General features: G+C 38.9%; 1 protein-coding gene across 1 annotated transcript in view; it reads right to left on the bottom strand.

Annotated features, from left to right (window-relative positions):
• LOC115246056 (transcription factor SOX-5) overlaps positions 1-12,553 on the bottom strand; it is a 51,401-nt gene that overhangs the window by 22,321 nt on the left and 16,527 nt on the right. The window contains exons 2-3 of the mRNA XM_029824646.1: positions 10,707-11,435; positions 5,092-5,311 (exon numbers count right to left, since the gene is read on the bottom strand). Coding sequence (XP_029680506.1) covers positions 5,092-5,311; positions 10,707-11,435 — 949 coding nt within the window. The remainder of the gene's footprint in view (positions 1-5,091; positions 5,312-10,706; positions 11,436-12,553) is intronic.

Genomic DNA, 12,553 nt, shown 5'->3' with positions numbered 1-12,553 from the left:
GGGGGGGGGGGGGGGGGGGGGTCGTGCCTGCGGTTGCGTCTCGTGCACCGGTGCACACACAGCCCGCCCACCGACGATCCACAATGCACTGCTAATTCCCATAAAGCGCCGGCCGATACGCAAATGGACAAACGGATATGGACGTACACATGCACGTGCCTGGAACACGGCAGCGCACGCACGTTTTCCCCCGTCATCCCCGTCGCTCTTGATGCGCGAAACGCGATACTCCTGTATAGCTTTTGCTCCGCCTTTGTAGACCATGTTGTCGCGCGTAATAACGATATTGTTGTTAATTGAAATTGCGTATGTATAATGTATATGTATATATACATGAATATATGAATATATATCTTTACAATGTATTATTACATATAATTATATATAGTTTTCTCTGAAATTATTGCGTTTGTTAAAAGATACGCCCATTTATTGTCGGATTGTTACACGTTTATGTAATATTTTTCTCGATTATTCGATAGTCTCGGGTTGAATGAATTTAACAAACATGTTTGTGCCACGGCCTAGAATTGTAGGCAGTTAATAATTACAAGTCTATAGGCATTTATATAATTATATATCTTTTTATATCGTAATGAGATATATAACGAATGTTTTCTAAATACAATCATATCGTTAATCATCTCAAGGTATGCACATTCCGATCGTTCACGCATATTTTTATCCGAACGCTTATTATACGTTACTGAACCTCCTTGAATCACTTTTAAAGCACATTTTGTTATCAAGTATATACGTACACGGAAAAAAAAAATTTCGCTACCATAGCTAATCATGGTTTGCAAAATAAATTTCTAAACTGCAGCAAAACGGTTTGCTGTTGCACTTAATAAATAGGTATCACAGCTAAGATGTTCGCTGTTGCACCTAATAAATAGGTGTCGCAGCTAAGATGTTCGCTGTCCATATATTACGACTGAAATCTAGTTACCACGCGCAGTCTTAGCTACGGCAGCTAATTTTTTTTTCCGTGTAATTAACTCATTAAACACGTTCTTATCAGCATATAATAATACTCGTACACAGTGTTGCGTTAAAATTAAATGTAGTCAAGTTTTCGGAAAACACAGATTTCTCTCTCTGTTTCGATAAACAAACTGTTTAGATTAAGGAATAAAATGTGCAACCGCAAGCTTTTTTTCAAATCATACGTAAAGATTTTCGCACGCATTTAATATAGATATCTCATTGATAGTACACATAATTCTGTTTAAAACATATAAAAGTAGTACAGTGAAACATATTAATGTACTAATTTTACGCGCAGCTGCGTCGCGTGTTTGGCAGGTTGGTAATTTATGAGAAACGAAAATTTATTTCAGAGAAATATACGCCAGAGGAGATAATTTGCTTTCTGCGTATACCCGCGGGAGAAAAAATTTCGTTCACAAAGAGACTATCATACTCACAAATATCTTTAACCAGATGAAATAAAAACTTTTTGGACTATTGTTTTTTTTTTTCGCAAATGACTTTTGTATGGAATATATACATTATCATCGTTCATTATCCTTCGTTCAAAGGAAATGTATTTTGCTGATGATTAGCAAAATGCCGACGCACGTGATACGCAAAAGCGCGATGAAAACTGCCTTTTTCGACGTAAGAGAATGCGTCCGGGGGGGGGGGGGGGAGACAAAGTTCGCAATGCAGCAGGTCGACTGCGATCAAACTACTGGGCGTGACAGTATACCCCTGCTGCTGCTGCAGGTGCAACCGGACGCACAGGTAGGACTGTGAAAGCGCCTCAGGGTAGAGGGGAACGCAATCCTCGCCGCCCACGCACGATCGGTCTGCTCGTTCGCCAGGAAACGGAGATGCGTGGAATAAAGAGAGATGTGTATATATATATATATATATATATATATATATATATATATATAGAGAGAGAGAGAGAGAGAGAGAAACAAAGTACAGAAAGGTAGAAGAGAAAGGTCGGAAAGGAGGGAGAGTAGAGACTGAGGAGACCAAAGAGAGCGTGCGGGTTCTGTCGCTGGCTACGCGATCGCGCACACCTGTGCCAACGTAGCACGGCGTCGCATAACAGGTGGAAAGGTAACGGAGAGACACACCGGGAGGAGAGGGCGAGAGAGAGAAAGAGGGGGGGGGGAGGAAGAGGGAGATCCCCACTCGACCCCGAGTCTACCAACTCGAACATTACTATACGCCCTCCACGATCCAAGAGGAGGAGAACATCGAGACTACCGCCTTCCTCCTACGTTTTCTCATGGTCTCTCTATCTCTCCTCTATCACCTTTTTACTCTATCTATCTCTTTCTCTCTCTCTCTCTCTCTTCTATCTATCTCGCACGCCCGTTCCTAAGCTTCTCCTGCCTGTCCCTGCCGCCCCCGCATCTCTTCTTTCCTTCCCATCTCTCCTTTCCCTTCATCCCGCTTTATGCTTGTCCACGGTGCCACCGTTGCACTTCCGCTTTAACGTCGACTAACTCGAGGCGCCTGGCGCGCAAACGCCGCCGACACAAACGCATTTTCACTCCGCGCCGATGAAATGGCGGACGAAAGAATGTTCTCCACCATGGAATAGACTAAGACATTCTTGTGAAGATTGATCGAGGCAATCTTTCACTTGAATAACATCTTTTATGATAATTTATCCACGTTCAATGATTGACACCAATATAATCGGCGTATTTATATCTATTTCAATTATACAACCAAATATATTAATTGATTATTGTGTGGATAGGCAACTTGCAAGTTCATTTAGAAAACCTTTCCAGAGTTTAAAAATTTTTAACTCAACTATACAATAATTAAAATATATCAATTACAAGAAAACATGGAGAAATCATTTATTCTTTTTTTCTATTTTCCTTTATCCTTCCTTTTTCGTATCATTAAAACATTATTGCTGGTATTATGCGCCTCTCGATTGTGGATTTATTAACGTAATTACAGATGATCGTAATAATTTCCAATTCCGCTGGCTATTTCTCTTTCTTCTTCTTTCGCATGATTAATTATCTAATTATCTAATATTAACCGGTGTTCTTATTCTTACGTGAGCTTGCAAATGTTATTGAAATAATTTTACGTTATTAATCATAGATTTTATAAAAACAAAATAATAATACATTTTTAATTCTCGTAAATATTTGCTCTTTTACAAGAATACTCCTTTAAAAAAATTATGGTATTAAATGTGTAATGCGTTGCCAACAAGTATGTTTAAAACTGCAGAAAAACATTTTTATAAATAAACGAGTTAAATTATAATTTCAAATTTGATTAAATTCAAAAATTATTTTGCTTTTTTGGTGGAATATAATTTGTTAGTACAAAATTTGAATAAATTTCATATAAAGAGTTATCGATTCGTTTATAAGCATAACAGCCAATTTATTATCGGAGAAAAAAAATCCACACATTTTTAATTTTTCTTGTTGAATACATCTTCGTTTCTCATGCACATAAATATAATATGTGTCAGCGCGATTTGTCCGCCGCATTCTTCGTTATGGATTGCGACATAAGCCGCCCGCGAGATTTCAAGAATATCTCGAGGGTTTGTTGTTTATACTCCACGGATGTTGTTACCGCTCCCGAATTCCGTATATCAATGTTCAAGTATGTGGGCCTCTTTACCTGCCGCGCTCACATGACGGATATTTACACGAATGCATTCGTAGAATTTTGCCGGCGGGCGAATTTAGCGGGACATTGTGGAAGAAACATCTTTTCCACAGCACGTAAATGACTGGCATAATAACGGTAATACACGTTGGGCATTATCTGCACGCGCTCGCATTTTTGCGGGCAGACAGGTTCCTCCGGTCTCCCGCGATTCCTTCGAGCGGCGACGGAGACAGCGGTGTGGTTGGCTGTTGTGTTTCGCCACAGCCACGCAATGACCCATGCTTTTCGAGACCGCGCGAAGAGTATCGAGTCATCGCCGCGAAGACGATACTAATCTCGACGCGGTTATCGAATCCGATACGCAGGCCGGAGCGATTTCAATGAGATCCCATTGTGCCGCAACGCTCGCGTCTGATGGCGCGATCGCGAATTGCATTCTAGCGTGATGCAGACGCATCAAAGGTGTACTGTTACTCGCGGAGGTGCAACGGACTCGCCGCTATTAGTACGGTAATATCGCAGGAAGATAGAGAAAGAGAGAAAGAAGGAGGTCTTGACGTTATTGTCAGGAACATCGCAGGTATGCTTTTAAGCGGAAGAATACGGCCCGACATTCCAATGATGCGGGAATAAACGCGCAACGTAAAATTTTTAAATTGTTTGTAGAGAAAGGCGCATAGCATCGTACATTAGCGAACATTATGAATTATTCTATGATCCTCTAGGAGTCGCGAGATGGTCGCGCATACTTCGCTTCATCGCGCGTGACATCTTTTTAAATGAAAAAAAAACAAAAAACGTTAAACTAGTAACGGCATTCACCGATCATATCGCGTCTCGAGAAAACTCGGGTTTCTCATTTTTCTGTCATTGCTTCTGATATCTGTACGATCGCGATTCAACCGCGTAATTACGATTCCACAATAATCGATGCACTTTCCCTCAATCAACATGCGCTAGCTAACGATTTGTATTGAGACACAGCTCGATCTGTCGTTCCTATTTCGTCATATTTCGTTCATTTTATTTCTTTTTTGCTCTTATTAATCGTAAACGATATCCCGCATGACGTAACTAGATACGTTGATCGGCGCACCTGTTACGATTCTATCATTATCTGTCATAATGTACGTTGCGATAACAACTTCTATCATTCGATCACCTATTTCCTACTTCGATCACATTCCGTAATAAGTAGATATGTAATTTTATTATTTCTTTGAGTTCTCTCTTGTAGCTTAAATCGTTATAATTTGTAGATTTTCATTTTAATTATAATTCAATATATATCTTGACACTTCAATATTTTCATTAAAAATTTAATATTTTTTGTTTTAAATTCGTAGGCAAAAAGTAATACGATAAATTTTTTTTTTGATCACTCAGTATAATTTTATAAGTAATAATCCGGTATTGTATTTATATAATTCGATTACGCCTCCTATGCGGATATACCATGATAATTGCGCTTACCTTCGATTGATCCTGCTGTTGCAGCAGTTGCTCCCTAATTAATTGTAGCTGCAGGATCATCTCCGATAGTCGGCGTTCCTTCTCAGCGAAACTCTCGGCGCATAGGACCCTATGAAAGGCCGCTACGCCGTCTTGTTGTACCTGTGCCTCCGTGTTTGCTATCCTTCCGGCATCCGGGGACGAGAGTGCTACGTTATTTGCCACGGTTGTTGTGACTCCACTGTAACACATGCAATTGAATCATGGTCAATTTTGTTCAATCAAATAAAGAGGAAGAGAGAGAAAGCAAGGCATTTGTGTGTGTTAGATGTTCTGAGATTATATTTTCTTAAGCGTTTAAAAAATGCGTTTGCGAAACAGATATGACAAATATACAAAAAGATTATGATAATTAAAAAGTATGTTTTACTAATGAGGTAACTAATTAATTAGGTATTAATTAATTATCATTCAGATAAATAAAAATATATGTATTTGGAGTTATTAAGAAAAATAGATAGAAGCCGGTAGGGCAAAGATCTCTCCGCCTCAGCGATTTTAACTGATATAAAAACTGACCTTATATATTAGAAAAAAAAATTTCTCTATATCTACTATCAATAATTATTACAATTTTTTTTTTTTAATACAAAAGAAAAAATTCAAAATAGGTATCAATTAGGAATATCCGCTGATGTGTAAAAGACGTTTCTAGATCGTCACGTGAGAAAGAGAGGGAGATGGCTTCCAGTGTATTAAGTCAGAACCGGATGGTGATGGTCGCATACGCGATGCTGGAAGCCAGGTGAATAATAGATGAGTCGCGGCCGCGCAATCTCGACGGGGCGAGTGTTTGCGTCCGTGATGGGGTACCCCGGTGCCATCAATCCCCCCCCCCCTCCCCGTTCCTCCGTCTGTATCCCGGCCTTCGAGCGCTTGTCCGGAACCTGCCTCGAGCCTCTGCGCCTTTATGCCGGAGAAAATGGTCCGCGAATAAGTGATACAGGCCTATTGTGCGGCGCTTAGGAGACCACAAGCCCCGGTGCCATCAATCCCCCCCCCCCCTCCCCGTTCCTCCGTCTGTATCCCGGCCTTCGAGCGCTTGTCCGGAACCTGCCTCGAGCCTCTGCGCCTTTATGCCGGAGAAAATGGTCCGCGAATAAGTGATACAGGCCTATTGTGCGGCGCTTAGGAGACCACAAGTTGGACAAAGACTGCGCGAACGAGGAGGTGGACGAGGGTAAAGCATGTTGACAACGAGAAAGTCTAAGCTGCGAAAAATATAGGCCAGCGTCTTCAGTCCAGCGGACTTCAGCATGATTACTCTCGTGGCAAGGGTCAACGATTAAAGTTACGATATACCTGGTATGATACGAAGCAAGTGTTTAAATCATTCATTCCGAGTGCCTGACACATCTCATGTTTTTTTCTTTATTTACGACATTCGATTTTTCCTCATTTAATATTTTCCGATTTTCAATAAATGTTGCCTTGATTTTTCTAGACTAGGAATTATGTTTTAGCTGAGTAATGAAAAGTTATGTTTTAATATATTTTATCTATCCGTTATATTAATAAGTTTCCTTCGATAATTAATGTCGCGTATTAAGATGGAAAAATATATAAAAAACATTTACTCTTTTTGATTTGAAAGATAATCACAATTAAAACTAATTAAACTGTGTAATATTTATATATTTTCTGAACATTTAAATCTCTTTTTTTCTTGTTTTATTTCTCTCTATTTTGTGCAATCGACAGCCAGCGAATACGCGCATCCGGCTCCCGCGAAAAGTCTTAATTCCACACGAACTTTCTTTAGCCTGAGCCCTAAATGATGATATAACTCGGCAATGGATTTCATTTGTACTTACTGGTTTTGAAAATAAAAAGAACTTTTTTTCCCTGTTATTATTATCGCACGTTAAGACATTTAAAGGGCTTAATTTCATGCGCGAGCCATGATAAATGATCGCTTCATCTCTTTTGTGTTATTCTCTGCGTACACAATCTGCTCTCATATATACGGACTAACGGACGCGAGAATGTATGATAAATTGATGGCACATGGATCGTAGATAAAGTCAATAAGAATAAAGAGATTTTCGCACCTCATACTCCGCAAGGACTTACACGTGAGATCTTGATGAGAGATTCATTCGATTTATAGCAGTACTTCATCAAAACTACGGTTGATATCATTAAATATAACTGTCAATAATTATATATCTATGGTGCAAGAATCAATCGACACAATAATCAATTATCCTATGTGTGTATGTGATATGTATAAATCATCAAGCTATCTGTTTATCTATATTTATTTATTGCTGTTTTTGTCACGGTTTCGATTTATCTCGAATAAAAGCATTCTTATTTCGTGATCCATGGAATAAAACCCCAGTAAATTTAATTAAAAAATCCAACTTTTGAAAAAATGATTCTACATTTTCATACCTTGGGCTTTAATAGCATTACGCTATTAAACTGACTGCCGATGAAAGTTTTTACCGACGTCGTCAATCTCTCAGTTACCAAAAATATCAGTTTTTTATATATCTCAAAGTTATCGTCGGTCCATAATGCGACGGTTACTTCACGAGTTTTTATCCAATACCGGCTATATTTAGAATAGCCGAGAGCTAATGTACATGCTCGATATTTTCGTCTACCCTATAACTCTACTCGTTACTCACTCGTATCTCCGAATGCTGCTCGTGCGTGCTCATAATACGATTCGTGCGCGCGATACGTCAGTGATGCATATACGATGTACGGATTCGAGACGCTTTATGTAACAATGTTGTTACAGTTGTTTGTACGTTCCGCCGAATATGTTGCAAATGCGCAACTTTGTACAAATTTGACGGATTACCGAGCCATACCTTAAGACTAGACATTAGAGTTATATTCGCGAAAAAGGAAATTGACATCGTTAAAGATTCATACATTTAATTCATTGTTAAATAATAAATTGATAAAATCAATAATAAAAAATAATGTCGAATATTAATTCAGCATATTCGATATTATATGTATATGTATATTATACGGATACAATTATGTGTCATGAGATAATAACATCGTGAGCATTGGCCGTATATTTTTAAATCATTCGTGTTATTTCGATGTACGCGAAGTTAGATTGAACATGCTCCAAAAAGAAGGTGAACGTCAACGTAAGTGCACGTTGTACATTTGGCTGAATTTTTGAAGAATCTTGGCCCGCCGTTCTTCTGCTCGGTGTGGGCAGCAGACTGGCACAGTTCTTGTGCTACCGCTTTTCCACGTTGCCAAGTTCACTCGTTTGCTTTCAATGACTCCGTGTCAACATAAGACGCGTTACGTTGCATATTATCTAGCCCGATACTTTTTGCAAAGAGAGGATTCTGCTATTCTATTGTTATTTGTTCTCCGTGTAATTTTGCCAAGTATTATTCCACGCAAACCTACTGTCGTAACAGCGGATTAGATATGTAAAGTACTTCTTATGTTAGTAATGACAATCCTGTGATTGAGAAAAAATAACATGCAACTTCATAATACAATATAATCGCGATTATGTCATAAACGATTTATTTACGCTCCATTAAATCAGCTAATTCTAACTTAAATCAACAATGCACAATATACACGTCGCAATAGTATGCAAGATAATAGCAAATAAAAGTATAATTTTATAAGAGCATTATCATAGTGCTATAATGCTATCGTTTATGACGCATATATGGATCGTAATTAGTCACGCGCAAACAATTTACGCGCGTACATTCTGTGTATTCTCGACTTTGTACATTGTGTGGAATCGATTCGCTATTAAAATAGAAAAAAAATTGCCTGGTATTATCAATAACTCGACATTTAACGAATCGATTTACTGCTAAACCTGATTATCTAGAGCAATTATTATTGATGTAAAATAATCGTCTTTTTTTTTTTTTAAATGCATATTTATACCGCAGATTTTCTCAAGATATTTAATCCGCGTAATATTTAAGTTTTTTTTAATATACTGTAGAATTATAATATCGATAAAAAATATCATATCGTCAATAAAAAATGTATGGCACAAAAAATAGAAAATTGGTCTCTTTCATTTCTCATTTGATAATAATATCGTTCTGAGCTCTTTTATCGCTGACTTTATACTGTTTTTTGTTCTTGGGTTACTGGTCATTGTCAACTGAATATACGGCAATAGAGATCAATTTCAAAAGACTGCTAGGTTGGCCTTATGGTTTCGGGACAATAGTCCCTTTTAGGACCCGCTCGATCGTTAGTCGCATGTTACCGTATTCAAGATACCAGACCTTTTGAGAATGTTAAAGCAAGAAACGATATAGTGGTCTTTTCTTTAAAAAAACAAAATTATAGCTGACATCCTAATTTCCGGCGATAATATCGTATGATAAAGACTGTGAGATATCCCATTGTCAGTTATATTCGAACAATATCGGTAATTTTACAAATTAAATTCAAAGGTTCTTTTTCTTAAAAGTTTCATCTGAACATCCAATTTTTAGTCCAAGAAATTTTAATTTATATTTTTAATGCATACAGAAGAATAGTTTTTTTATTACTTAAACATATCTGATTTTAAAAATCGAAATTTACCAAACACACAATTATTACGTTCCGAAATATTCTTATTAAATGGCTGAGATAACATTGTATGTAAAGCAATAACATAATAGCAACATGTAAAGTTGTTTCACAAACAATTTATAATTTCGTTTGCACAAATAAATTTTCTTTGTTAAAATTAAAATTATATTTAAATTAATACTGGCATTCTTCGATTAAATAATTAGTAGCAATTAAATTAATTAAAACAAAAATTATAGCCCGCAATAGAATTACAAAAAGCCACATTCGCCTCTGAGATTTGCCATTATATTGTATTAATCAGTTATGTAAAGTGGGAGAGATATGATAACCTCGGCGACACGGTGGCGCATTATGATATTGCAACAGAGTAGTGCACTGTTACAATGTCGTTCGAACAAGTATCGAATATAATTAACATGGCATCCAAGTTGCGTAAGAAATGTTTATCATCGCATGAATTGCTCTAATCATTGGAGACTGAATGACCGAGAAAATAGGAAAAAGTTCTCAAGAGTAAGGTGTTATCATTTCCTATCATTCAGTGAATATTCCTTGACTGTATTAATAAAAGTTAGATCAATATTAAATGGAAGAGAGTCGCGAGTCGTAAAATAATTTGAATTTTTTGACGATTGAAAGATTTGCTGTAATGAGAGCATCCCGAAAATTCCAATAATTTTAAAATAAAAATAAAAGTAATTTTTTTTTCGTATTCATTAGAATACAAATGAGATAGAGAAATATATTTTTTAATGTGAATGTACAGCAGAGTCAATAGTTATACAAATGTGCATTATACGAATGTATAGTGAATTAATATCTAAATATATTTTCATATATAATGCAAAAACTATCAAATTTGTCTTCCTTTGTTCATTATCTTGCTTAAAGCTATGCGATAAAAATGTGATTTTTTTAAATTGTCTCATTTGAACAATGAAAGATAGCATGAAATAAGAATCTCGTGTTTTGCCCACCCTAGACTCTCCTCTATCTCATTATCAGTATATAATATCACCTGGACTAACCTATGTGCATTGTGGCTAGTCGGTGTCGAGGAGAGCGGCGGCGACGTCCGCCTGCTATTAGTGGTATCGTCCTGGATAGACAGGGACTCACTGTTCATTTTGCACGTTAACCTTTTGAGAACGTCGTCCATGGATCTCTTGCTGCCAGCGGCGGCGGTGCTGCTGCCGTTATTGTTGTTGTTATTGTTGTTTTGGGTGACGGTATTGTTGTTGTTGTGATGAGGATGATGGGGATAGTAAGAGTCAACGGAGAGGAGAGTGGGCGGCGAGCCGCACTCTGAGGAACTCGCCGGTTCCAATACACCGCCCGACGATGACGACGTGTTCGTGTGATGATGGTGATGATGGTGGTGGTGATGGTGATGATGGGGATGATGGTACGGCGCGAGGGTGTCCTGGCTCGACAGGAACAGCAGCTTCTGCCGTTTGGGCGTCCGCAGGGAATTCAACGAGGGCGACGGCGAGTCGCGCAGATCCGGCTCGCTGGTGGTCGCCGGTGACGAACAACCGGACGACTCGCACTCGCCGCCTCTCTGATGGGAGTAGCACTCTTCGATGTCGACGGGGGTGGCGGCACCCTCCTCACCGACGGTTGCCTCACCACCGGAACCGGCCACCGGCGAGGTCGTGTCTTCCTCCTCCTCGTTAGCGCCTGCCACTGTACCCGCACCGCCCCCGCCCTCCGATAGCTTCGTTGGTGGCGACTTCCTCTTTGAGGACATCCTCAGTCTGCAACACAAGCAAGAGACTGCTGAATTTTTTCATCTTTTTGCTTTCTATTTTTTTTTTCTTTTTTTTTTTTTTTTCGTAACATGAACAGCCATTGCTTGATTGCGGCGTATACTAGGAAGCAAGGGCGGGGGGGGGGAGGATTATTGGCGTTAGAAACGCCGGTTTCAAATGTTTTTACACATTTGATGATGCAACTTGTTTTTTTGCGTATCATAAAAATAATTGTCTAAAATGTCAGATTTTATTTATTAAGCGTGATTTATTGCAATTTATCGATCTTTCTTTTATTGGCAGCGCAAAAGAATAGTGGTATAAACTTTTACATCTTCAAATGGAAGATCAGAGCGAGCGAGCGACGCGACGCGACGCTACTCCTTACGTCATTCGTACGTCCCCGGCGGGCGCGACGTCTAAACTATCTGCCATCTGGCGCGGAGTTAATTTAGACACGGACTATCCCAAGTTCGTCCATTCATTTCCGTCTACAAATTACCAAATCTAAATCCAAATCGCGCGATCGACCGGTCGTCTGTCGATTCGGCGGCAGCATCGTCGTCAAAGATATCGTCGAACGGACCGAGGAATGACAGTTACATAACTGGGCACGAGGCGTAATAATAAGACGCAATTATCGGGCGGGAATTATTGTTGCGCTCGCTGTCGTGTCGCAATGATCTTTCCATTAATCGAACACGAGATTTTATTAATAGACCGAGAACGCGCGAGGGACGCGACGAATGAATCGAAAGAGAGAAAAAGATAAAGAAAGGGGGAGAAAGAGAAAAAGGGGGAGAAAGAGAGAAAGCTACGTCGGTTGATTATCTTCCGCTGGCTAATGCGAGCGAGGTAGCGAAATCAGGAACGAGTGCGGCTCGCGGTTTCGTTGATCGACGCTTGTTAATGAAAAGTGAGATGAATCTTAATCGCATTTCGGGCGGCATACGGACTTTAATACGGCGAAAGCTTTTCGCTTCCGCTGAAAGTAACTTGTTTGATAAAAAAAAAACTAACATCTTTAAATCCCTGAATTTTACGAGTTTTTTCCTAAACATTCTTTTCCCTCCCCACAAAATTGTATTTTAATTTTCAGGTTTATACGAAATATTGTGTTCATC

Source organism: Formica exsecta, unplaced genomic scaffold, assembly GCF_003651465.1.
Source record: "Formica exsecta isolate Colony F162 unplaced genomic scaffold, ASM365146v1 scaffold1, whole genome shotgun sequence".
In the NCBI taxonomy this organism is placed as follows: domain Eukaryota; kingdom Metazoa; phylum Arthropoda; class Insecta; order Hymenoptera; family Formicidae; genus Formica; species Formica exsecta.
Note: the sequence above shows the minus strand (reverse complement) of the source record. Positions and strands in the feature narration are given on the sequence as shown.